Source organism: Pyrus communis, chromosome 8, assembly GCF_041283825.1.
Source record: "Pyrus communis isolate YQ-2024b chromosome 8, ASM4128382v1, whole genome shotgun sequence".
In the NCBI taxonomy this organism is placed as follows: domain Eukaryota; kingdom Viridiplantae; phylum Streptophyta; class Magnoliopsida; order Rosales; family Rosaceae; genus Pyrus; species Pyrus communis.
Genome location: NC_142572.1, coordinates 34,744 through 61,411, shown reverse-complemented (window position 1 = coordinate 61,411; position 26,668 = coordinate 34,744). Strand labels below are relative to the sequence as shown.

The following is a 26,668-nucleotide window of genomic DNA, read 5'->3' as shown; positions in this document are numbered from 1 at the left end:
TTTTCTTATTTTATATAACTTTTCTTTCTTTTTCCAAAGATTTTTCATTCCTTCTGCTTTCCACTTTCCCTCTTCGTACAAAAATGGCAGCAACATCGGGTTCTTTCAAGTCCAATTTCCAGGAGAAGAGAGCGGTTGCTCTCTGCCCAGAAGGGCTACTCCTACTCCGAGCTGGGTGGCTTCCCCACATCGAAGAGTAAGACGCCGTTGGGGTCTCCCCGCTGTTGCACTTATCGATCAGTTGGGCACGAGAGTGGTTATTCGCCTGCCACGTCAGTAGTTATATATTAACAGATTTTTTAATGGAGGTCTAACGTTCAACAAATTCATAAGACAAGGCTATTGTAATTTTTAAGCATGAGATATGAGATTGTTCTCGCAGTTAAGTTAAGGTAGTTTTGTATAATTTTTTTATTTATTTAAATATTTTTATCTTATTTATAGGACCCAATTACGTGCCATGTCAACACATAACGAAAGTTTTGATAGATTATTTGCAAATGGATTACATTAGTCAATTTTCAATATAAAAAATGAGGTGGATAAATTTCAAAGACCAATTATGATAAAAAATTATTTAGAAGGTTTTCTATTTTGTTTCTTATGATGAGTACTGGGGTGCAATTTCATGCAAGCATATATGATTGCAGAAATGAGAAGCTGGAAGGGCACATTCAACCAGCAGACTCCTCTGCTTTGTAATTGCTAAATTGTTGCCCTATCATGAATTATGATTATTTCCCGGGTAACCTTGACTCAGACAAAGAAATCGGATGACAAAATGAGGATAACTAATTTTTTAGGGTTCCTTTTGAAGAGCTGATACAAAAATTCCACAAGAACTCCAAAAAAACATAATATGAATGTTGATGTAGGACAAATTTTCAACCTTGAAGCAAACACAATTTCAAACTTAACCACTTACATTCTATTTGGATGAAGAAATTTAAGTTTACTATGGAATTATAAAATGAGGGAAATTGAAATGACATAAATTTATTTTGTAAAATTTGTTAAGTTTCTTGTTTAGTTAATCTAAAAGAACAATGGAATTGGATACGGAATTTGTTATTTTTAAACTCTTGCTCATGGAAATTGAGAAATGACACCTATTTACATAAAATTTAAACTTGGAATTAGAGGTCTCAAATTTCAAGTTTTTATTTTCCAACGTGCAAGTTCTAAATTTCTATGTTTATGAATCTAAATAACGGAATTGGTTCATGTCAATTTATAAATTCTAACTTTTGTCAAAATTTTAAGTTTATTTTTCTCGTCCAAACATAATATTAAAGTTTTTGAAAATTTCTACACAACCAGACAACATATGAAGTGGCATGCAGAATTATGCACGGCGTGTTTGTGGTAAAGACAAAGGTTTGGAATTTTTTCTGACCACAGGAAAACTTGAGATTGGTTTGGCGTGTAAGGTGTGTGGAGAATGTGATGTATGAGGGTTGTTTTGGTAAGCAAGTGGGGGTGTATTTAGATTATTTTTTAATTTAAAAAAATAAGTGTGGAGGGTTTTAAGCAAGTGAAGTTTATTCAACAATATGTGAGGAATGCTAAAAAAAAAAAAATTAGAAAAAAAAAATCATTATAAAAAGTGTTTTTTTCCCTATATAATCCACTGGCACAAAGTAATTGAATTGTTGGGGTCATTAGCGAATTCATATCAGCAAAAAAAAAAAAAGAAGCTTGGACGAAATCCTAACACGGAATGGCACTGATGTTAGGGTAAATTATACAAAATTGCCTTAATTATGGATCACACAATAATTTTATATCTCATATTTTAAATATTATAATGTCATATCTCAATTTATAAATTCGTTGTAATGTCAGACCACTATTAATTAATCTATCAAATGAACTGTTAAGTAATGACGTGATAAATGTAAGATCCATATTTTTCTGACATGAAAGACCATGTAGATAAAAATAAAATTATAAAATAAATCAATTTAAAAAAATAATTTTATGCCCAAAAAATTAAACAAAGAGGAGTGGGACCCACCCCAACAAACCATCCATCTTCGCCGTTCTTCCCCTCCATCCGCCCTCACTTTCCTTCCTTCACGACCAAAACCACAGCCCCGCGCCTCCTCCGACACCCCTCCTCCTCTTGTATTCCAATTCCAACCAAAACCCACAATTCAGATTCATGATTTTACTTCGATTTTGAATTTCATTTAAAAAAAAGCATAAACAAAGTTTACTCAGATGGTGCTTGGTCCTCTCGACGAGGGTTTTGCCATCCTCACCCTTCTTCCCCCTCTATTCCTGAGTGCATGCCGCACCCCACCATCCCCTTTCTTCCCTCACACTTATTTTTCTCTCTCGCCACGCCAGCACCCAGAACCACCATCCCACCTCGATGAATCCCGCCGCAATTGAAGCTAGAGCCGCCAACATAGTCACCATCGCGGCAGCTACGATCTCGAAAGGTTGACGACGATGGTGCTCAGGAAGAAGATGGACATGGTTTTGGAGGTGGGCGTGGAGGTCTGGACGAGAAGAGATCGTTGTCGGCGAGAGAAGTTGTCTTCGCACGCTACCGCAAAACTCTGGTTGAGAGGGTCAAGCACCACCTGGTAAGTTTCGTTTCTGCATTTTTTTAATGAAATTTGAAACCGAAGCAAAAATTTTGAATCTGAATTGTGGGTTTTAGTTGCATTGGAATTGCAGGAAGATGAGAGGTGTCGGAGGAGGAGCAAAGCTGTGGTTTTAGTGGTGAAGGAAGGAATGAGGGGTATATGGAGGGGGAAGAAGGGCGAGGATGGATGGTTTGGTTGGGGTGGGCCCCACTCATTTTTATTTAATTTTTAGACAAAAATTATTATTTTTGTAAACTGATTTTATTTTATAATTTTATTTTCTTATCTATGTGGTCTTCTACGTCAGAAAAATATAGACCTTGCATTTGCCACTTCATCATTAACGACCAATTTGACGGATTGATTAACGAAGGTCTGACATTACAACGAATTCATAAATTGAGGTATGATATTACAATGTTTAAAATATGAGGTATGAAATTGTGATGCGATCGATAGTTGAGGTAGTTAAGTGTAATTTACCCTTAATGTTATAATGGATCAAGGTTGACAATGTGCTACCATAATAATTTGGTTTGAAGTTGTATTTGGTGAGAATCGGATATAAGACTTCTCATTTACAAGTAAAAAAAGAATTATCACTAAATCATATTATTAAATGTTAGATACTCATATTCAAGGATGACAATGATCGAAATTGAAATGGCTTATTTACTCCAACACCCCCTAAAACTCAACCTTCCACTCATTGTCCCAAGAAATTCAAAATTTCTCACTTGACCCCGTAAGTGTATGTGTCGCACTTTGCCCATACTGTCATGTTAAAATTTTCATTAGTGTGCTGACATGATGTGCTAGTGACCCATACATCCAAAAAGACAGCACCCGATAGATATAATGAGACAATTTGTAAAACTATAAAAAAAAAATGGAACTAAAAGCAAAAAAAAATTTGTAAACAAACAAACTAGTGTTGTAAACATTCATAGTTTAAGTGTGATTGTGTAAATCCTAAATTAGATTTGATTCTAGTTAGGAAGGATTCATCAATGGAACCATTAAAAAGCCTGAGTCGGCATCCACAATTGAATCCCAACAGTGGACTCGTTGCAACAACCTCGTGAAATCCTGGCTGCTCAACTCTGTCTCCAAAGATATCGGAGCAAGTGTCATCTACAACAATGTTGCAGCTGATATTTGGAATGAGTTAAAGGAACGTTTCTCTCACACATATAGTGTACATCTTTTCCATATCGAACAAGAGGTACATGGAAGTGTTCAAGGAAATTTGAGCATTGGTGCATATTATACCAAACTGAAAAGCTTTTGGGATGAACGTGATGCCCTGTGCGCTCTCCCAACCTGTGCATGTGGAGCTGCGAAAGAATTGATGCAGTTTCAGCAAAGTCAGAAAACCATGAAGTTTCTCATGGGTCTGAATGAATCCTAGGCTGCAGTTCGTGGGCAACTTTTACTTATGGATCCCCTCCCTGCTGTCAACAAAGCTTTCTCACTCATTATTCAAGATGAGAAGCACATAGCAGTTTCAATACATGCCCCTGGAAGGTCTTCAGTCATCGATGCTGCAGCTTTCGCCGTGCGGGACAACATGCGAAACTCTAGTAGGAATTTTTCTCCTAGAAATCCCTATCTAAAATGTGATCATTGTGATGCAACCAGACACACTTCAGAGACCTGTCATGCACACCTCAAGTGCGATTACTGTAATTGGAGAGGTCACACCATTGATCAATGCCGCAAACTGAAAAAGGCAAAGGACAACAACGATAGGGGAGATTATCAAAATCGCAGGGGTTCCAACTCCAAGGCTAATCATGTTGACACCAAGCCAACGCCTCCAGCAACATCTCCTCCTTTCTACAGCCTCACTTCCGAGCAATATCACAACCTGCTTGCACTCCTTGATAAGAGCCAATCCAACTCCACAACTAATCATGTCGATACCACCTCTACTATGAATGATTTATCAGGTAGAGTTTTTGGTGCTTCTGCTCTCAATAAGGGAAGGACCTGGATTTTCGATACTGGCGCCACAGACCACATGGTCTGCTCACCAAGTTTAATGACCACAAGCGTTCCGGTATACAATCGATAAGTGCACCTACCCAATCATGCACTCGCTGATGTCACACATATCGGCACAGTTCGTCTCTCGATGATCTCGTCCTTCAGAACGTGCTTTGTGTTCCATCATTTAAACTGAATTTAATTTCTGTCAGCAAAACCACTAATACCTCATCTTGCTTTGTCATCTTCACTGATAAAATGTGTCTACTTCAGGGCCAACGATCGAGGAAGATGATTGGGACGGGAACTGAACGAGAAGGACTCTACTACCTTGATAATGTGACGAAAACCAGGTGCAATTCAGTGTCAGTTGTTGCTCCTTCTTCTTCTCAGCTTTGGCATCAACGCCTTGGCCACCTTTCCAACAAGACCTTACGGGATATCTCTCCTTGCATTAAAAACTTGAATTTTTGTAGCATTGATGATTGTTTGATCTGTCCATTAGCCAAACAAACACGTGTTCCTTTTCCATTGAGTTTTATTAATACAAAAGCTCCTTTTGAGTTAATTCATGTTGACATTTGGGGAGGTTACCATGTTCCCAGCATCACAGGGGCACAATATTTCTTAATTATTGTGGATGATTTCTCACGGTGCACATGGGTTTATTTAATGAATCAAAAAACAGATGCACGATCCTATCTCATCACATTCATCTACCTTGTTGAAACACAATTTTCCACACGAGTTAAGGTTCTTCGTAGTGATAACGGTCCAGAATTTTTTATGACACATTTTTTTCCAGATAAGGGCATCCTACATCAAACAAGTTGTGTCTCTACTCCCCAACAAAATGGGGTAGCAGAGCGCAAACGCCGCCACTTACTCAATATCGCTAGAGCCTTACTTTTTCAATCTCATCTTCCCAAGAAATTTTGGGGTCATGCAATCCTCACTGCCACTTATCTCATAAATAGGACTCCCACTCCTCTTCTTCACGGCAAATCACCCTATGAAATACTTCATCACAAACAGCCAGCCTATGCAGAGAGAAAAATACCTTGCCCTGGTGTATGCTTGACGTATCGTAAGACTCGGTGGGCTGCCTCCAAGTGTGGAAGTCGAGGCATCTCCATAAATTGACTAAGAATGTGGACAACATAGACCAAATTAGGGCGCGTGATTGTCAGGTAGATTAGTCTCCCAACAAGCCGTCGATAAGAAGAAGGATTAGTAATGCATTGTCCTTCGTCCTTTCTGAGTGATAAGTTTTGCTTCATATGAGAGGTGGCTGGTTTTGCGCCAAGGGAGCCTGCATCCTCAAGTATTTCAAGGGCATATTTTCGCTGTGAAAGAGTGATCCCCTTGCTAGAGCGAGCAATTTCGATGCCCAAAAAATATTTTAATTGGCCAAGGTGTTTCAACTTGAATTGCTTCATAAGAAAAGACTTGGTATCTTCAATTGCTTGCATGTTATTCCCTGCCAAGATAATATCATCAACATAGACAAGGAGGGCAGTGAATTTACCATCATGGTTTCGGATGAACAATGAATAGTCTGCTTTGGATTGTTGATAACCGGCTTTTCTAAGAGCACAAGAGAGTTTGATAAACCATTGACGAGAGGCTTGCTTAAGCCCATACAAAGATTTATGAAGTTTACAAACTCGTGTCTCCCCCGTTTGTCCAAAACCAGAAGGCAAGGACATGTAGACATCTTCTTCAAGATCACCATGGAGAAAGGCGTTGCTAACGTCAAGTTGGTGGAGGTGCCATTGTTGGACGGAGGCAACGGCAAGGAGAATGCAGACTGTTGTCAGTTTTGCAACCGGAGCAAAAGTCTCACGATAGTCTAAGCCTTCAATTTGGCTATAACCTTTGGCAACCAAACGTGCTTTATATCGCTCAATGGATCCATCGGATCGAAATTTTATTTTGTAGACCCACTTACATCCAACCGGCTTCTTTCCAGGGAGCAACGGTTGAAGAGACCATGTCCTATTCGCAGCAAGGGTTGCCAGTTCTTCTTCCATGGCTAAACGCCATTGGGGGTCGCATATGGCCTGTGAGAATGAACTGGGTTCTATGGCAGCTGAAATGGAAGTGGTGAAAGCACGATGTCGAGCAGATAAACGATCATATGTGAGTACATCAGACAAAGGGTAAGAAGTACCTGTCACTTTGGTCAACGCCGAGTGAGATGAAGGGATAGACCGAGAATGAAGGTTGATGTCAACATGATATTGTTGAAGATAACCAGGTGCATGAGTGGGTTATTTAAGACGGGGTGGGGATGTGGAAATAAAGGGAGAGGGAATGGAAACAGGACTCACCAACGAAGACGAGGATAGGTCGACTGAATCTTGCTCCAGTGGAATGGGCGGATGAATGATGGTGTCATCACAATCAGTATCTTGAGTATGTGGAAACACAACAGGTGAAACTGCAGCGGAAGATGAAAAAGGAAACACATTTTCATGAAAAATAACATCACGTGAAATAAAGATTTTACTCGTTTGAAGGTCGTAAACTTGATACCCCTTTGTGCCGTATGGATAGCCAAGAAAAAGACAACGTGTGGCTCTTGCATCAAATTTGGTAGGACGATGGTGGTGTGTGGAAGAGAAACATAAACATCCAATCAAGTTATATTGCGATAATCAAGCAGCACTTCACATCGCTTCGAATCCGGTCTTTCACGAAAGAACCAAACATATAGAAATTGACTGCCACCTTGTACGAGAAAAGGTTCAAAGTGGAATGATCAGGACATCTCACATTTCAACCATGAAGCAACCAGCCGACATCTTCACAAAGCCACTGAGCTTATATCAATTTACAACTTTGCTTTGCAAGTTGGGAATAATCAACATCCATTCCAACTTGAGGGGGAGTGTTGAGTAAACCAAAGTCTGTCATTTGTCCCTTGATTTAAGGAGTCCATTTCCTTGATTACTGTACAGTCATCTCAGAATGCTTTTCGTCTACTTAGGAGTCTAACTCACGTAATAGCTTGTATAGGCCTTAATTTCAGGATCTTGATTGATCCATGTATCTGTATAAATCTCTCTTTGTACCAATTACTTTTAAACTCAATTAATGAAAACAAGTTACAAAGCAGGTTTTCACAGGATCAAATTCAGAACAATGCGAGGGTTGTTAAACCAAAAGTGTTTGTCTGAAGGCTTCACTGTTGCAGCTGCTTCATGATCATCCTGTGTTGTCGTCCCTTGCGTAACCTCCTGAGCCAAACAGATAATTATGTGTTCCAGCTTAGCGCCCACAAGAAGCAGAAGCTGTCATCCCATATCAAACATCAATCATTTTACATGCGATCATCTCCTCAAAGTCACTCAACAAGATTAATAGGAAATTATTGATTTCCAGTTCCACTTAAAATTAAGGGACCTTAAGGCAATACTCACAATCAGCGGCAAAAACGCTAACCAAAAATAGGTATGCCATCCTGCACATTCGAAGATATAGATTGTCGAGTACTTCACTCAGATATTTAATTCAGCTCAAATTGAGATTTTATTACAAGAGCTTACCTTCCACGTTCAGCAACAAAAATTGCACAACGAAGAGCCATAGGTACCAGCTACATACATACACACATATATACGGTTGAATGAATATGTATTACTATATTAGTCGACAATCAAATTCCATCTAATCTTAATGCACAGCTCCGGCCACAAAAGGATCTTCATACATATACGCAGCTGAGCTGCTTAACAAGAACAACAACAAAACCTCAACAGCCAGGCATTACCTTATCCCAACAATTTTTCTAAAATCAATTTCAAGTGTCCGCATCATGTATTTGTGAAAATCAAATCGAGGATTCTGAGGGAAGTTCTCCTGAAACGAAACCAAGTCAGTCCCATACATTTTTTGTAATGACATGCCCACGGGAGAAACTTTAACCTTGATATGTGAACCACATAGAAACAAGAAGGAGATATTAACCTTGATAAACCCTTGTCGCAATGCAATGTAGTCCGACTTAGTGACAGAACCATAAAATTGTTTGAAGAATGATATCTAGGAAAGTACATTAAACTGAGTGTTATCAGATATCTTAATCCTTCATATTATATAGGAAATAATATAAAGCAACAAGGAATTTTCAGAACCGTGCATGTAGAGTCCATAATCTCCAACAACAAAACTATAGCAAACTCACCACCAAACCTATGATAGCTGCTCTTCGCCAATATCCTACTCCTCGTTTACTGAAGAATTCATGATGTTGGCATTGAGCATGCACATTTTCACGACTAGTTGGATCTGCATAGGATAGCATATATTCAATCATACAAAGCGGATACAAGCACTTGGATTGGCTAAAATATACTTGCAAATCCAATTTCATATTTACCCATCCCAGATTTTGTAATATCCTACCTAACAGAATCCTCCCAGTGCTTCCATTGACGTACCTACATATGATAAACCGTATGTGTTACAACGTAGAGATACAAACCATAATCATTGCAGCACTATACAAACTGCAAGGTCCCAAACCATAAAGAGGTGGAATAGGACACCATGTTGTATCAAACATGTTGGGGAAAATTTAGAGTACACAACTCTAACACAAGTGTTGGAGAGACAATACAAGTAAACAAATTACTTGTATTACACAAACAAATATTACAACACTCTCAAAGACACTTTAGAAGCAATGACACTCACTCACTTTCTAGAGACAAACTCTAGAGCACTCACACTCTTACAAGACTACTTACAAGGCTTCCGACTCTCTTACTTAGCTCTTCTTAATTGATTGGTTGGTTGTTGATTTGTTGATTTTGTTGATACAAATGGTGTGGATGCCTTCTCCTTTTATAGGCATTGATGGAACCTTGGAGAAGCATGGACACACCATGCTAGAGATATCTAGATAATTCCACTAACTTCCTAAGCTAGAATTATCTACACTAATCTTGCATGTTGGTGGAAACCTCACCATTCTTCTAGACTCTTCCACCAACTCAAGAAACAACATTCTAGTCGTTTCTACAAAGTACTACTTTAACTTGGATAATCTAGCTAACCAACCTTAGTGAATGTTCTAGAATTCTTTATTCTAGATTTGTGTAGGTTCTTTAATGAGATGGGGTTGATTTCTTTAACAAAACATATTTAGATAATCATCCAAATAGTAAAAAGATTCTGAAGAAGCATTACCCTTGCCCCTCCAAGAACCATAGTAGTGACACAAAAGATCACATGAACAACTGCCAATACAAAGATGAAGATGTGTAGATGATGTAGTGCTTCCAATGATAACAATGGAGCCTTCCCCTAAGGAAATAGAAAAAAGCAAGCATTGTCCTGTAACTTGTTCCGTCAAAAAAGGGGAATGCGCACGCACACACCCACACCAAACTCATATCACAAGCATTGTAAGTGGTGGTAAAATATATAAGGTACTAACAATACAGTACCTTTTGCAGACAATGGTCTGAATTTGTATCTGCAGACAAAAGCCGCCGCCGGTTGTTTATAGATTGATCAAGAGAGTAATGTGCGTTATTGTTTCCCTCAGAAGTTTCCCTCTTGCACGGAAGCATGTGATTTGCTAGATTAGAAGGGATGCATATGCGGATTATGGAACGCTGAGATACAGTTAGTAGAAGGGAAATGAACCCTAAAAGCATCAACTCTGTTTCAACGATAGGAAACACAATGATTAGCGTTAGTAAAGTATATAGGCATTCTTAATTTATGATCCATCCATCTAATTGGTCAAGATACAAGAAGCAAATGATATGTTGGGAGAGAGAGAGAGACCTTCTTTTAGTTTCTGTAGGGCTTCAAACAGCGCATCTTGTTCCTCATGCCTTAAGTACTGAATTTCCAGACAAAAAAAACATTAAACCAAACAGCAAACTAGTTGAAATTTTTTTGATGTCCCCAAATAACCCCTTGAAGAATTGTCCTATAGATAAGTTCAACTTTCCAAAAACAGAGTTAAGAGTACGATGGGACTCAGTCCGTCAATAATTTGAAAGTAGGAAAAATCCTCGGTTTTCAAGATTTTGGACATGTCTCGTAGCTTATCAATGCTACGTGCATCTTTTGTGACTGAGACATCTAAATTTCTGATAAGCTCCAGAATTTATTTCCTACAATTTTCTTACAAAATTGTGATTACAAGATTCGTTTCCCTGCCTTGGAACTATTTGAATCTCAACAGTATCAATTTCTGACAAATATTTATTGATTAAATAAGTTCCCGCCCTGCGTATATGCATTGCATTTATCACCTGTCAATACATTCCTCCTTATTCACATTTTTCCATATTCACCAGCTGCTAAGAATTCTATAGATTGAATAAGGAGCAGTATGGTGATGACTGTAGTCGATTAAGAACTAGCCTACTGTTATTACTTATTATTGTGGAACTGATGACAAAGGGTTATTTTTCTCCAAGTACCGATGAGGGAACAATGAAAGACAAACTCCATCCACCGCTACTGCGAGGGATCACTTAAGTTAAATCTAATTTATCAGTGTTCTATTACTTCTTTTGACCCATTACCTATGGTCCTTACCCAGGGGCCTGATTCAAGCTGTCAACACTTGTAGAATTCTAGCAATGTTGAGCTTTTTACGTAGGTGGTGTTAGCACTACATCTTCTGAATCATCATCATCGTCATGAACCTTGTGATCAAACTGATCCCTCTACAAAAGGATCTAGGCTAATTCAGTTATCAGATTTGTTAATGATTGTATTTGCTAATATTGTTTCGGGAACAGTTGGTGATGCTAGATTTGTTGTGAACAGTTTAGGTGAGGTGAAGGTGACATGCCGGGGGAATGGGGAGTGGAAAGCATTTCCCAGCATGGGAGGGAGAAAAAGCAAAAAGATTTCAAGTGTTATAATGACTGCAAATATGATAAGAGAGGGGGGAACAATGTCTGGATACCTTTCCGAGTTTATGAAGAGCGCGCTCGGCACAAAGAGAGAGCAGAACAATGACAAAGCAAACAAGTGCAACCACCCATGTCGGTGTATACTCTAAAGAGCTGTTGACTTCTTCTTGTGCCATAGCTTGGTCACACCAAAATGAACAATCCACCAACAAAGATTGCCGTGGTGAGCATATTAGATTGGGACGGAAATGAATGTTGTTTTAATTGATTGCGAACTTTAAAATATTTAAGTATAGGGAAACCTTGATTCTGGGGACAAAGAATACCCTTTTCCAAGGAAAAAGAAGAGAATAAGGGGAGAAGAAGCAAATAAATTAGGGGTACACATATTCGAGGTGGCCGTGGAATTCAAGTTATGTGCAGAATTTTACCGAGTAAATGAGGAAAGGAAGGTTCCCACTACAAGATCTACATCAACGAAAGTAGAAAGAGTTCCTTATCCAACTCACCAAAACTCTGCGCTGCGGCTACCAGAAAAATATATGAAAATATAAAGCAGATCGATGTAAAGTAAGAAGCTGAGTCGGGTCGAATCGGAGTATACAACTCAATGCTCATAACAGCATTAGCATGACAGGAGCATGACACATTCCTGTCAAAACACAAATTCAGGGGCGGTAGAGGAGCGAGAAAAAAAATATATGACTGACATGCAAAATTCAAATTTAAAATCTGTCAACCAAATTCAAATTGTTCACTTTCCATGTTTCAAAGAATACTGGATTTGTTCCATACATATACACTGTATATATCACAAAATTCAATCAAAGACATTTTTATCAATTCTTCGCGACGCTATTTAGCCCCAGCCCAGCCCAACAATCTCTCAATGTCTTGTCCATTACTTCCTTGCGCCCATCCTCTCGATCTTCATGTTACTGAGTTACTGTTTATGTCAACGAGATATAAGCTTCAAAGTCTATTACTGCAGCGAAATCATCTACCCATAAGTCGCACACATATTAAAACAACAGTGACCGCTTTAGCATCTCATGGTTTCCAGGGTGCCGGAGGTGGTGGTGGAGTGGGGAACATTGGAGGAATCGCAGAGAAAACCGTATTTTTGTCAATTCCAACAGATTTTTCTCCAGACAAAGCAACGAGTGCTGCTACCAAACCTGCATTTCCTGCGAGAGTCGGCTCTGTGTAGTTGTAATTAGAACGAACATCACGGAAACCATCATGTTTGTCAGGGCCAGCAACCATGGCCCCATTAATCGTGTTTGGATTTGCCTTTGAAGTGTCCCTCCATTTCCATCCCCCTTTACAACTGTATTTGATTTTGTTTTTTGGAATAGATGCGCCTCTGTGGTGGACATGTTTTGGGTAATGATTCCCAAAGCCCACGATATAACTCATTTTTTTAGGATTCTTGCCAAGAATGTAATCAATCTGCCAAAGCAGAGGGGGAAGAAAGAAGAAGTATTGGCCATCAAGTCTCAACATGAGTCTCTTCACATGTATGGGGAGTTCGAGCCCCATAAGCAACATTACTAAAAAAAAAAAATTAAAGGAAAGAAAGAAAATGAATACTATATACCTGAGTTTTGGCAAATTCTCGCAACACGTCAGTAGAGTAGAAGTTGGGTCCACAATACCACCCAGGTGTATCAGCAGCATCAAGATAATCACTATACAGCGTAGCTAAGAAGGCTGCATTGACTACATATTGAAGAGGTTGTGGCCTTCCATGATTCAACTGGATCAAGCCTCCTGCAGCAGGTCAGTAAGATGTTAGATCCCATACTTGTGGACCCCATTGAGGTCAATTAAGTCCACAACAAAAACAATTATGCATTAGGAAACCTCGTACCTTTGGTTCTGTTAAAGGTTGTAAAAACAGGCAAGTATGAGCACATGATTATGCTAGTCTGGTTCTGAAATGTCCTCAAAATTTCTTCATACGGATACCCAGGGCTCAAGAATAACCTCAAACGGCTCAGAAGCACCTAGTACAAAGAATTTAAAGATTGTGTTGGCAATGAAAAATATGAAGGGACTAAAATTGTGAAGGTCGTAACCCGAATTTGATCTGATATTAGATAAAGACCTGATTAATGAACATAGAACTATCTGAAGATAAGACAGTACAAATGGCTTTTAGAAAATTTTATGCATCATATCAAAACATGAATTCTTCCGTTAGCTTACCTGAGCTCCAGCAAGCTTGTTGTCCCAGCTCAATACTCCATAATCAGGTCCTCCCCAGAAAGCACCGGCATGTTTAGCAAGACCTGGAGTTGTTGCAAGCTGAAGATAAGAGGAATTTCCAGTAGCATAATACATCCAAGCTCCACCCCATACGAACTCATCCCAATAACTGGTGGAATTGTAGAAGGTTGCCGCATCTGTACTACCACCAGCACTATATCTGCCTCTCTGCTCCCTTGAAAACCTGAAGAGTGTTGTTGCACCATGGACAAGTTTCTGAGAGTATGCCTTATTATCTTTGAAAACTATGGACGAAGCAGCTAGAGCCGCGGCCATTTCCGCAGCTAGATCAGAGCAACTGTGGCACTCAGACACAGGACGCGGGTAATCAATATCCTCAGGACGCATCCAGCAATAATGATCATTAGGAGTAGTACTTCCTCCGGCAGTAGATCCTACCCCAACCTGTCAGATTAGCAAAGTAGCAGATTAGGAAATTAGCGCACTGAAAAGTAAACATAAAAAAAATAAATAAATAAATAAAGGGGCTAAGTATACCTGGGCAACAAGTTTGTCAATGGAATCGGCAGAATGGTTGAAGGTCTTCAGAAAATAATCGGATCCCCATTTAATGATTTCTTTAACATGGGAGAGTTCCCCGGCAGCTTCATACTTAGCACTGTATTCGATGACGCTCCAGCTGAGCATGGTCATGGCGAAGGAGGCGGGGAAGTTGAACTTGATAGCATCTCCGGCGTCATAAAAGCCACCGGCAAGATCTTTGAAAGTGGTGGAGGGATCATTGCCATCCTTTAAGCACGAATTACCCCTCCACGACACATTGTTATGCTTTGGGAGTTTTCCGGCTGCCATATAAAATAGGAAATTAACATGAATGAAATTATTATTGAATGAATGACAAACAAATTAGTGATGACAGGATCTGAGGAAGCCAAATTAACCAAAAACAAACAACAAATATGATCCAGATTTGACAGTTACACTTTATGATTTTGAGGAGTATTGAGTGAGTCTTGAGACATAATTTCTGTAAAAATAAAAAATAAAAATAAAAAAGCACCAACCAAAAATAGAAGGAAGGGAAAAAGAAACATACATCGCTGGGCATTGAAGAACATTAGGGACTTGCGAAGCGCCAAAGTGTAGTTGTCGGGGGGAGGGCGGGCGTGGCGGTGACGCGGCACAGTCTTGACGATGAGAGTGATGAAGCCCGCCAAGAGGGCCGAGACCAGCAGCGTCCCGACCGTCCACACAAAGATCTTACGGCTAACGATGATGCATCCCAGATCCACATACTTCTTCTTCTTCTGCTCGCCGGAGGGCCCCAGAAGCCAGCTCTGCTGAGTCTCGTCCAGCGGCCGCGACGACAGCGCCGCCCTGTCCAGATCCTGCAGGTTCCGGCTGCGGTCGTCGTCGGTGGCAGAGTCAGCCGTGTTTATCTCCAGCGGCCCCCCCCAGGGGTCCCTACCGTACATGCTCATAGCTCTGATAGAATGCCCGCCGACCGACAGATGTTATTGAGTTTCCCACGGACACCGACACCAAAAGCAAAGCACCACCGGATCAGATCTGATGAGTAATGAATGAACTGAATTCACAAAAACAAACAAGCCAGTTGCTTTTGCTCGCTGTTGCTGGTAATAAATAGGAAATGTGGACTAAATTTGGACTTTTTCTGGTGTATTATCTATTAATTTATTCAATAATTGGGAAGGGTTGGGTCTCTCTGTTGGGTAGGTTGAACTTGGATGGGTGACGGTGGGAGAGGTTTTATTTTTCGACCCAATAGCAGATCACAGTTGTATTGAAAATACCTCATGTATTCTTCATATCACGTGGCTTTCAGACTTACAGTTGTTGTGGTGGGATGGGATGGGATTCTTTTTCTTCCTTCCCCTAATTATTTTTCTTTTTAATTTTGTTGATCAAGTCTAAGCAATATAATCAATTTAACATTTATTTGGTTGATGACACTGACCACTCCACTACTACGACAACGACACCCCGTCTAATTTTTCCTAGCCCTCGCCACGCGCCTAATAAGTAATGCCATACCAAACTGCTTTGCTTTGTTTACACTTCACCACTGCTGCTATTCCAATTTCCATCAATCCACCCACAAGTTACAAACCCAAGCCAACCCACTTTAGATCGAAATTCAATTTTTCCACGCGTCCACATTGGTTAAGAACGTCCCTCTTCCCCTAAACAACCATTTGGTAGTTCTTTACAGCTCACTCCTTTCCAATTCAAGCTCTCATTTTAGTACAATTTAAAATAGTAATATTGCTCGTAGTAAAATATAAAATAAAATTTATTGGACATTTTAATGAAAAACTTTTAATGTTGTTCATTTAAACGAAAAATCATATTTTTACATTAAAAAATCAACCATGTATCATTCACTTTATCCTTTATTTTGTCTTTATCGTTAAAACTCAAAGTTTTCAAATCATTTTCATTAGTTTTACTTAAATCAAAAGGGATTGAATAAACACAACAAAGATGTATTTAAAGTCAATCATATAACTTTGTGGACTAGATGTTAAACGGATCTTTTTTCAGTAACTAACAAATTTGAGATTAGGGCTGGTTTGGTATTGCTGTGTTTTGAAAAAAAGTTGCTTCTGCTGTGCTGTAAGAATAAGCAGCTGTGAAATAAAGCAGTAGAGTGTTTGGTAAACTTTTTTGTAAAAGTGCTTTTGAAAAAAAAAAAAAAAAGCGGTATTATAGTGTTTGGTAAACTTTTATGTAAAACAGATGTAAAAAAAACCGGTTTTTCAAAGCTAGGTTTTGCAGCTTCTTGTTTTTGGCTTTTTTTCACCCAAAACTGTGAAAAAAAGCTAAAGCTGAATGTTTACCAAACACAAAAACAGCTCCCAGCTTTTTTCAGAATCATCTCAGTACCAAACCAGGCCTAAATAAAATTGCATCAGGAAGAGATTATGAGTTTTGCAGCTCATTAGTTAAAGTATGCAAGTAAAAGCTTTTGTACGACACATTATATTTTTGTATGGTAGTTGATAGATATTTATTTTCTATCTGAGATTTCTTATTGTTGTATTTATGTTAAGAATTCTTTTGCTGATTGATATTTTTCTATTTATACATTCTCTTTTTTGGTGAACACCATTTGTACATTCTTTACATGCAATTTAATCTGTATATTCATGTTTTCATAAATTGATGAAATTTAGATTTTGGTTGAGCAACTTTCTAACAAAATGGAAATAGTCCAAATCGACGTTTTGCAAGCTTTTAGAATAAGGGCCCAGGCGTGTAGTGTGTGGAGAAGGTAAAGCAGGTAAATTTAAAAAACTCATGTTTGTACAAGCTGTTATATTTTGAACAACTCTATAGGTGTCTATAGAGTTGTCAACAACTACTATATATTTTTTGTGCATACTTTTTATATTTTATGTAAATAGTTTTTTTAACATATCTACGATTGTGCTTACAACTTCACAGGTCACAACTCATTTAATCTCTTATTCTAACACTTTTATACAACTTATAATTCATTTGATATTCCTGCGGCAACGCGCAGGTACTAAAGCTCTAGTCTATATCTATATACATGTTTGTGTACAATCATATAAATAAACAAGTTGTGGAGTAGGAGGCTACAGATCAAAACTATGGCTGTTGAAATGGAAGATAGGATGGTCCAACTGTCTCCTCAAGTTGTGCGACCTGATCTCTTTCGCAACACTTGATTGAAGAGTTGGAGGACCACACACAATGACACCCACATCAACATGGCCCCAATTCTTCGATACGCTTTCAAATATTTCTGCACTAACAAGAAAGCATGTATTAACTTAACTGTAAGCAATGGAAATTATTACGTACCCAAAGGACCTAATTTTCTTCTATAATAATTGGTCAAAGGATCAGTCTCTCTGGTTCTTCATTATTATGTGGCAATGAAATCAAATGGAGCTTTGCAGAACAAGAATCCACCACCATCACAAGCTAATAAGATATTTTTCTCTAGATTGTTACCGGGCAAACAAAAGAGGACAACAGAAAGTAGAAGCCGATACAAAATGGTATGCTGCCACCTCAAAAATATGAAGCTACCAAGAAGAAATTATAGTTGTTTCATTTCAAACTTCTTCAAAATATCAATGAACAAGTTTCACTTGTATATGTGGCATGCCATTATCTTCAGTTATCAACTAGCTTTTTAACTATCTACATTCTCATTAACTTCATGTATTGTGTATTAGAACAGAAATAGACATGTAGGGAGGCATACCTTTGAAGTTTGGTCTTGCACCATAACGAATGCCAGTTAGCTTCGCAAGAACTTTCTGGTGCGAATCCTTGTGAGCTACAGTTTCTCCATGCCCTGCCTTATCTGCATTTAGCTTAGCATCCTCAAATTGTTCTTTTTCTGAAATTCTTCTTTCCCAAAGATGCCATAAACCAACCACAAGACCCCCAAAGATAAAGACACTAAACACCATACAGGCAATGAAAAGAAGCCCTTTGTACCACCATGAAGATATGCGAAACGGGTTTATGTAGAAGGTATCCAATAAACCCATTAAGATAACAAAGCCAACCGTAGATGAGATTATATACAGTCCAGACCATACATTATGTCCAGTACCAACCAAAACAGACATGCCGCACCTATTCGATGTAGGACAAAGAGAAAAATCCAGAGTGTTCTGAACTTGACCTTCTTCCTGAAAATAAAAAGCACTCAAGCTCCTAAAACTGGAAATGATAACAGTAAAAAAAACAAAAAATTATGCAGAAGTTCGGAAAATGTGTCAAAACGCAACCAAACATACCAATGGAGGTTCAGATTCTCGAGTGACGTAAATACGAATCTCAATATTTAGTTTATTAGAGAAAGATGGACAAATTGACTCCATGTCAATTGTTGAAAGAAGTGGAAGCTCATCTGATCTTTTGACAGCCCAAACAATTAAAATATTTCTTGGTATACAAGGTCTCCCTTCCCTAACGCAATGGAGAATGTCACTCAAGACGGCCAGGAAAGGTGAAATCCCAATGCCACCAGCTACTAAGATAAGATTTCCATACCTGAGATAAATTATATAAACTCATATAGTTAGATACAGAAAGAAAAATTCATTATTGAGCTAGATGTCTGGTAAATTCTCCTCTATTGATCCCAAAATAAGGAACATTAAACAATAGCCTGTATCAGATACAATTCCTTGCCAAAATGTTATGATAGTTGATATTTATTATTCTTTTTTCCTTTTTTTTTTGGGAGATTTGGAGGGGGATTGTGGAGAGTGGACAAAATAGCTTATCTTTCTTTCTAGAGGAATAAGGAATAGAGTACGTACATCAAGTGGTACGGTATCTCATGCCCATAAGGCCCCTCAACAGAAGCTGTTATCTTAGCACGAGGAGTCCAAGGTAGCTCTTTTTGGTGTTCTGCCTCTGAGTTTTTCAAGATATTTCCTCTCAGTTTTTCTGTCCATTTCCCTAGAACCTTTATGAGGACGGCAATATGATATTTACCATCCAAAGGACTGGATGAAACACTGAAAGGATGCCACTGCAACCATGATAATTCCCGAACTTGAAGAAAAATAAAACTGAGGGCATTGTACCGCAGACCTAAATGAGTCATGAGCTAGCAGTCACTCATTTGGTAACAGAAAATGATAAATGAAATAAAAAAATGTGTGAAGAATTTTTTTTTACATTTTGGTTTTGCGAGGACCAATTCTACAGTTCCACATGGAAGGCATTTCGCTGAAATGATATCCACAACCCTTCGAGATTGGCAGAATCTCAGAAAACGATCAAGAATAAAAATGAATATTCCTCCAGCGGCCATCGTGAAAATGAAATCACCAACGTGCAAAGCCAAGAAGACAACGAAGATGACATATAGTTGATGAGTGTAGAAGAACAACTCAAAATTCAGCTTTCTTACTGGAGGAAGTGATGTGACCCACATCAACAGACCTGCGATAAGGCTGATCAATCCTGGAAGATTGGCAATACCAATATCCTTCCAATCCAACATCTGCATCAAACAATTAAATATAAGTAATAAGTAGTTCGGCATCGTTATCTGAGTCTACACCTCCCCGTAGCAAGGCTCTTCCAAGTTATACTACTAGAGATGAGAGATACATGTACACTAATATATTTAATACACTTATAAGCAGTAAGTATTTCAGAACATTGAGGTATCCTGACGGATTGGAATGCATGGTCCATTGAGAAAAAAAAAATGTCATAATGGTAAAAGGGAGGAAGTAGCTGTATTCTCTAAATTATCCCCTAATTTTAGCTAACAGCTAAGAGCTATGAACAACAACTAGGATTACTTAGAAGCAAATATGTATATCCAGCTTGAGTACTCACTTCATGGAGGAGACGGCCCTCAACCGTCCATGCCACTACATAACACAGTCCATGGATGGTAAAGAGCATCATGGTGAGATGTCCCAGCCATACATGATATCTTGTAGCATGCTCAAAAGGTATATTTATAAGTCGAAGAAGAACTGATCCCCTTGCAACCGGTAGGAACAAAAGTGCCAGGCAAAACATCCCAATTGAGCCTAAACGAAGTCCCAATATTTCCAGGAACAAACAACTGACAAGTTCAAGTACAAGGTAACTCAGGTAATGAAACCAAACTCAAACTGAAGATAGGGTTGCCACCTTAGAAGATTAGATTCTCAACCATTTAAATTAATTAACTTTACTGAGAGGCGTTTCGGCTTAAAAAGCCTGAATACCTAGATGAATGAATGTGCATCAATTTGGAACTTTAACTAAAACAGTAAAACCCAGACAAATCTTATGATGGCTTAAATATTGTTTTTTTTATTGATTAAACAAAGCTTTCAATGAAGCAATAAAGACCGTCCATGGATAGTAACAACAACAAAGTGTAAAAGTCATTAAATTGGATAACTTTCTAGGGATAAACAATATACCTTTGCACTTTAAAAGTTAACTGATCAGACATGGAGCTGAGAATACTCGTGATATAACTGTAGACAGCCCAGATAACATACACAACAAAGAGTAATATCCCGATAAACTCGGCAGCAGAAACAACCCCAAATGGTCCATCCACAAGAACTGGGAACGTCCATAAGCGGAAACTCGGACATTTTGAAGTCTTGTTCCTACACTCATAAATTAATTACATACAAAGATCTTATGATCAAAACATGAATGAAAAGACGCATATTCAATCTATAGGATAGGTAAAGAATATGAATATTTTCCAACTTAAAAATAGACATACTCGTGGAGCTGCTCTTCGCCAGAGATAATAAGAAATGCTATAGAAAGCAGTGCAATAGTGAGAATTGGGCTACTGAAAACCAGGAATAGGCTTCCTGCATATATAACAAGAGAACTCTAAGTCAGAGAGAGAGAGAAAGAAGAATCATGTAAAAAAGAAGTTGAAACGCTGCCCACCTGTGATCCCAAAAACAGTTCCTTGAGTGGCTTGGATCGATTTGTGAAATAATTTCTGCATGAAATCTGATGGGAACAGAAACATTAGAGCAACCCATGAAATGAAAAGCACCCACATGGCAATCTTGAGGATCCATTTTGCAAAGGTTACAGAAAGAGATGTCTTCCTGAGATTGACATAATAATTAACATGTCCTCCAAATCCTTGGCTCAGAAGAAGGGGTTGCTTGTTATCCATGGCCCAAATTAATTTATTTCTTTCTCAAACTTGCTTAATGCTCCCGACTAAAGCTTTCCAGCAACCTCAGTCTGTCCACTGAGCGAACCCAGAAGGCCATAGGCCTGCCAATATATATACATGGGATTCACAACATTGAACACATTGCACAGAGAGAGAGAGAGAGAGAGAGAGAAAGAGAGGGGGGGGGGGGGGGTAAGAGAGGTGGGAAGCATCCAAAGTTGTGGACCGCGTTGTCATATGAACCAGGTATTTTTTAAAGGATATTTTCAACAAATGAGAAAATGATGCAACTATAGAAATTTGTGGACTACTAATGCTTCTACTCTGTCTGATATTATTTACTGGTAATGCTAAGTAGTAAAGTTTATGAATAAAATTTGTAAACTAAAAGATATGTCATTAATAGAAAATTAACACGTTTATTAATATTTAAATAATAATTTAATTGTCAACTTCTATATTATTTATTTTATAACATTTTATTTATAAATTTAATCTCTTTAACAATATCCTTATTTACTCGGTAGGGAGGAAGCGAATGCTTCCCACAAATATGAAACTGAGAAAAAAAATAGCGAAATGATGAAAATAGTGGCATGTAAGTTGCAACTAGTCGCGTACTTGTATGTACTCCCGTAGGCTTGTAGCACTGACAACTGATGCTGCAAGTGTTAATATTTAGGGTAAAGTACAAAAAACTCCCTCAATTATTGATGTCACGACACTTTCATACCTCATCTTTTAAAATTGATAATGTCAAACCTCATTTTACGAAATTGTGCCAATGTTATACCTTCCATTAGCTTGGCTTGAATTTCTCAGTTAAATGCTGATGTGGCTTGATTCAGGATCCACTTTTTATTAAAAAAAAAGTAATAAAATACTATTAAAAACTAAAAAAAAATCATTTAGTATTTTTAAATATTAAAATAATAAAGAAAAGTAAAAAAACAAAACAAAACAAAACAACCCTTTCCCTCCCTCCATCCCTCCCCCTACTGCAAGCCTGCAACCCAGAAAACAAAAGAAGAAAAAGAAAAAAAAAAAAAAAACTTCATCCCTTCCCAACGGCCCCCACCCCCCCCCCCCCCCCCAGCGTCCTTCTTTCTTCTCCCCCATCCCCCCACCCGAGCCCCTAACTGCAATCCAGGAAAAAAAAAAAAAAAAAAAAAATCTCAATTCGTCTTCTCCTCACATGCACCCTCCGCACCCACCCCTCGCAAAATCCGCGAACGGGATTTGGGTTTTTTTTTTTTTCCTTCTTCTTCCTCTTCCTCCTCCTTTTTCTTTCTGGGTTGGCAGGGGGTTGGATTTGTTTTGGGAGGGGACGAACTGGGTTTGTGTTTTTTTTTTTTGGGGGGGGGGGGGGGTATAGGGATGAATTGGGTTGGGGTTTTTTTTTTTCCTTCTTCTTCTTCTTCTTCTTCCGGGGGGGGGGGGGGGGGGTTTGGGGGTTGATGGGTTTTCAAAAGTTTTTTTTTTTTTTTTGGTTGAATCACGCAGGGAAGAAGATGATGGGGAGAGAGAGAAGGGGGAAAGGCGGTGGATGGGATGAAAGGTTTTGATTTTTTTTATTTTTTTTGTTTTAACTTTTTTTATTATTTTAATATTTAAAAATATTAAATGATTTTTTTTAATTAATTTAATAGAAAATAGGGTATGGATTAAGCCACATCAGCATTTAACTGACAAATTAACGGTAGACTAACGGAAGGTATAACATTGGCACAATTTCGTAAGATGAGGTATGACATTGTCAATTTTAAAAGATGATGTATGAAAGTGTCATGACACCAATAGTTGAGGTAGTTTTTTGTACTTTACCCTAATATTTATTATTTACCAGTACCACTTAGCAGGATTTTCTTCTTTTATTTTCTCATCATCTTCCCTCCTCTCTTTTTACATATTTATTTCTGTCTTATTGTCTTTTAAAAAAAAATCAATATAAGACGTTAACGTAACTTAATCTTGATCGTTCAAATAGGAGAAGATGAAAGAGAAAATAGATTAAGAGGAAAGAGAATCGTCCTCCTATAATACCACTTCAGACTTCTCGGTAATAATCAAGAATAATAATGTGAAAAAAGAAAACGGCAGGGGAGTTGAGGATTTTTAATATCCTGCCACTCCGTAGTCCACACACTAGAGTCTACCACACTAAAGTGAGTCTGTCTAGCATGGAAACCCTGGAGCAGAGCACCATCAATTTTCGGTAACTAGCAAGGATGAATGGCTGATGTTCGCAACTCAAAGATACCCACACAAAAAGAAATAACGAAACAAACAAACAGATATTCCCTTAAATTTTCATTTTCTCTATACTAATTAGTTGTTGTAAGGATATAATTAAGCAAGGAAGCATATGATTCTAAAACCAACAACCACTCAAATATGAAATATTATGTGTACCTTACTTTTGTTGTGGATCAGGATAGTAACACTTGAGATCGAGGTGAGAGCAGAGATCCTGTGGTTGGCGGCTGGCCTCGTATTTCCTTTGTCTCCTTCCTAGCTACCTGATTTTTTGGCACTGCAGTCCCCAATCCCCCATCAACTTATTAACTCCCAACGGACCCAATTAATCCTACAGCCTAAAGCCTACACGTGTCCAATCCAAATATTGATTGTCAAAGAAGAGCCCACGAAGAAACCAGCCTGCCGCGAGGACCACCACCATTCTCACCCTTGAGTCATGAGTCCTCGAGTATCAAGAGTTTCTCAGGGCTAGCTCAACGGAAGGGGGAAAAGAGAGAGGGATAGAGGACATGGAGGGAAGGAGGCCGTTGGATTTTTTTCACGGCTTTGGGACCTCTGGGTTGGGATTGCTTTTTATTTTGTATGCTTTTTACCACATGGTCTTTGAAATTGACCACCTACTCAATTTTAGTCACTAAATATTGACCATGTATCTCACTGAAACTCAACCTTCTCTCAATTTTATTTTTTATTTAGCTTTTTTGCTATTAAGTTATGTTAAATTTTCAATTAATGTGCTGACATGGTTTTTATGTGAGGTCCCTACAACTAAAGACATATTGTCACGTGGATAAACACAAGCTAAAACAAAATTAAAAAAAAAAAAAATTATCAGCAGCAAATACAGACGCCACAACTAACGCCCAACCAATGCATCCTTCGTCACATCCAAACCCTCTACTCTTTCTCAAAGTAAAGAGAAAAATTTCATACTTGTCTTTTGTTTTTATTAATTTCATGTTTGTTTTTGTGGTCTATTTTATCTGACAAGGTTATGGTGGCCGGCGGCAAGGAGAAGAGAGTGAGAGAGAGATGTGTTTGTAGAATTGTAGGGGAATGTGTATTGTTATCCCTCCTACATTGTGCCTTTATTTATAGTAGTAAAAGGAGAGAAGATATTCCTTCATTCCCAAGGAATACAAGATACAATGCATTTAGGGCCATGGCCATGGCTCGGCTCCAAGTGGAGTAATTTTCGTCATTCAACGGTTGTGTGACGAGAATTGCTCTAGGCTGATCGGAGTTATGAAGATAAAAGGGATCGCTGGGATCTTCGTATTTGGTGTGTTTGCTGGAAGAGTCGGTTGCCATGTCGACGAGGAGTGGAATGCTATAACTTCTTGGTGTGTTTGAACGCCAAGGATTTTAGGTTATCAGGTTATCAAAGAGGCTGTGCTCTGATACCATGTGAAAACTTGCTTTGTAACTTGTTTTCATTAATTGAGTTTAAAAGTAATTGGTACAAAGAGAGATTTATACAGATACATGGATCAATCAAGATCCTGAAATTAAGGCCTACACAAGCTACTACGTGAGTTAGACTCCCAAGTAGATGAAAAACATTCTGAGATGACTGTACAGTAATCAAGGAAATGGTCTCCTTAAATCAAGGGACAAATGACAGACTTTGGTTTACTCAACAGATCCACTTCATATTGTTCCAGAATTCATTTGAGATTGCATTCTTCTTCTGGATCTGGGTATGTGTGCACTATGCAATGCATATATCTTACAATTCTTCCAGATTTGGATATGCGTATGACTAACAGTCAAGATTCACTTGTTTGCAGACCACGTATGGATTTCATTCATGCATCATGGAGAAGTTGGGGTACATCGTGCCGAGACTTATTATGGGGTAATGAAATTATGTAAGGAAACAATTCGACATAATATAGCAACTTGTGTACTTAATTACTCTCATCTCATGGTTCCATCATCGTATGTAGTGTGATTGTTCAAGTGCTTTGCAGTTACAGCACACTACCCTTGTATGTAATTGTCAGCCAGGTAAGCTCTCTCTTGGTCTCTCTCTCACTGCTTGTTTTGTTTTTCCTTGTCTTTTTCATTTCATTTGTACAGTAAATAATTTCTTCCATTTGGATGATTCAGATGGGTAGCATGTACAAGGAAGGAATATTTGATCAAAAAGTACAACAATATATCGGTTCGTGGGTGGGAGATGCAAAAGGCAAACAAGATAAAACAGATAACGACGGATCTCTATCAAAGAGAACACAAACACACAACATGATGAATACAGAGTTATCTCAAATTGATATGGTACAACAAGAAACAGCTGCCAACGAAACAACTATAACTTCGCCAGTTTCATCCTCTCAACTTTGTTCATGATTTTTTATAATTACCTTTTTTGTTCATTTAATTTGCATGTAACCATATACTTAACTATGTGTACAAACAACATATTTCATTGTCGAAATTTACTTCTACGTACAAATAAATATTTCATCCTCTTTGTTGCAGTTAATGTTTAGTTAAATATGTGTTCATGTAAATCCTTAGATTAAGTATAGTATTGCTAGAGATCTAGAAGATCTTTCTTTGCAAAACGTTGCTTTTAGTTCTTGATATGATAAGAACAAATTTTCAAACACTGTAGTTGCTAAAAAATCAGTTCGGAATGAAAGGCTAAAACAAAACAGTGCTCTTTTCTTCTTTTTTTTTTTTTTTTTTTTTTTTTGTTTTGTTTTTTTTTTGTGTAAAAGCTTATAAAGTCTTAAACTGGGTCAGATTATGCTCGATTAAAGCATATCAGGGTTGGAACATGTTTATATCAGGCGGAATAAGATAATTTTATCAAGTTTGAAGAAGCTCTGGGTAAGTTCTGCTAATTAGGAAGTTTCAGCTAATGTTGAGTGATTACTGGTACTGTTGCAACTCCAAAAGATTCCAGGTAAGTTTTTATCGAGTCAGATTGGAGTTATCGTGTGTGCACTTGGTGGCATTTGACCAGAAGTACATTGGGGCTGTGTAGATAACTCAATTTTTTTATG

General features: G+C 38.3%; 2 protein-coding genes, 2 long non-coding RNA genes and 1 pseudogene across 7 annotated transcripts; 2 read left to right on the top strand and 3 right to left on the bottom strand.

The window, feature by feature from the left end:
• The first annotated feature begins 1,994 nt into the window (after nt 1-1,994).
• LOC148694550 (uncharacterized) lies at nt 1,995-2,884 on the top strand. Of its 2 annotated transcripts, none has more exons than XR_015965162.1 (2): nt 1,995-2,594; nt 2,689-2,884. It is a non-coding gene; the product is annotated as an uncharacterized LOC148694550 (long non-coding RNA). The 2 variants fall into 2 exon arrangements; XR_015965161.1 differs by having other exon boundaries at nt 2,672-2,884.
• Nucleotides 2,885-7,642: 4,758 nt separating this feature from the next.
• Nucleotides 7,643-12,061, bottom strand: LOC148694549 (MLO-like protein 13; annotated as a pseudogene). The gene is made up of 11 exons (XR_015965160.1): nt 11,530-12,061; nt 10,389-10,446; nt 10,043-10,260; nt 9,783-9,899; nt 8,971-9,031; nt 8,776-8,879; nt 8,559-8,633; nt 8,362-8,450; nt 8,138-8,187; nt 8,012-8,052; nt 7,643-7,882 (listed from the first exon to the last, which is right to left on the bottom strand). The product of XR_015965160.1 is annotated as an MLO-like protein 13 (transcript).
• Nucleotides 12,062-12,200: 139 nt separating this feature from the next.
• LOC137717463 (endoglucanase 25) lies at nt 12,201-15,774 on the bottom strand. Its single transcript, XM_068456847.2, has 6 exons — nt 14,805-15,774; nt 14,246-14,553; nt 13,688-14,152; nt 13,350-13,485; nt 13,077-13,249; nt 12,201-12,928 (listed from the first exon to the last, which is right to left on the bottom strand). The coding sequence occupies exons 1-6, from the start codon at nt 15,187-15,189 to the stop codon at nt 12,527-12,529; spliced, it is 1,869 nt and encodes a 622-aa protein (XP_068312948.2). The 5' UTR covers nt 15,190-15,774; the 3' UTR covers nt 12,201-12,526.
• Nucleotides 15,775-17,114: 1,340 nt separating this feature from the next.
• On the bottom strand, nt 17,115-24,194 carry LOC137717509 (ferric reduction oxidase 6). Of its 2 annotated transcripts, none has more exons than XM_088698381.1 (10): nt 23,810-24,194; nt 21,152-21,493; nt 20,976-21,069; nt 20,659-20,853; nt 20,078-20,312; nt 19,406-19,733; nt 19,042-19,318; nt 18,514-18,769; nt 17,970-18,405; nt 17,115-17,501 (listed from the first exon to the last, which is right to left on the bottom strand). In XM_088698381.1, exons 2-10 carry the CDS (start codon nt 21,387-21,389, stop codon nt 17,332-17,334), a joined length of 2,229 nt encoding a protein of 742 aa, XP_088554507.1. In that variant the 5' UTR covers nt 21,390-21,493; nt 23,810-24,194; the 3' UTR covers nt 17,115-17,331. The 2 variants fall into 2 exon arrangements, with proteins under 2 accessions (XP_088554507.1, XP_088554506.1); XM_088698380.1 differs by having other exon boundaries at nt 23,805-24,191.
• Nucleotides 24,195-25,293: 1,099 nt separating this feature from the next.
• LOC148694548 (uncharacterized) lies at nt 25,294-26,116 on the top strand. Its single transcript, XR_015965155.1, has 4 exons — nt 25,294-25,351; nt 25,442-25,509; nt 25,601-25,661; nt 25,764-26,116. It is a non-coding gene; the product is annotated as an uncharacterized LOC148694548 (long non-coding RNA).
• Nucleotides 26,117-26,668: the final 552 nt, after the last annotated feature.

Excerpts from the sequence above, each read along its gene's own strand:
- LOC137717463 (XM_068456847.2), bottom strand. The coding sequence starts at position 15,189 with ATGAGCATGTACGGTAGGGACCCCTGGGGGGGGCCGCTGGAGATAAAC. Across the intron at positions 13,486-13,687 it reads ACAAGCTTGCTGGAGCTCAG|GTGCTTCTGAGCCGTTTGAG; the intron begins GTAAGCTAACGG and ends TCTTTGTACTAG. Across the intron at positions 13,250-13,349 it reads AACCTTTAACAGAACCAAAG|GAGGCTTGATCCAGTTGAAT; the intron begins GTACGAGGTTTC and ends GACCTGCTGCAG.
- LOC137717509 (XM_088698381.1), bottom strand. The coding sequence starts at position 21,389 with ATGGATAACAAGCAACCCCTTCTTCTGAGCCAAGGATTTGGAGGACAT. Across the intron at positions 20,854-20,975 it reads GGCGAAGAGCAGCTCCACGA|GAACAAGACTTCAAAATGTC; the intron begins GTATGTCTATTT and ends TTATGAGTGTAG. Across the intron at positions 17,502-17,969 it reads TGCAAGACCAAACTTCAAAG|AAATATTTGAAAGCGTATCG; the intron begins GTATGCCTCCCT and ends TTGTTAGTGCAG.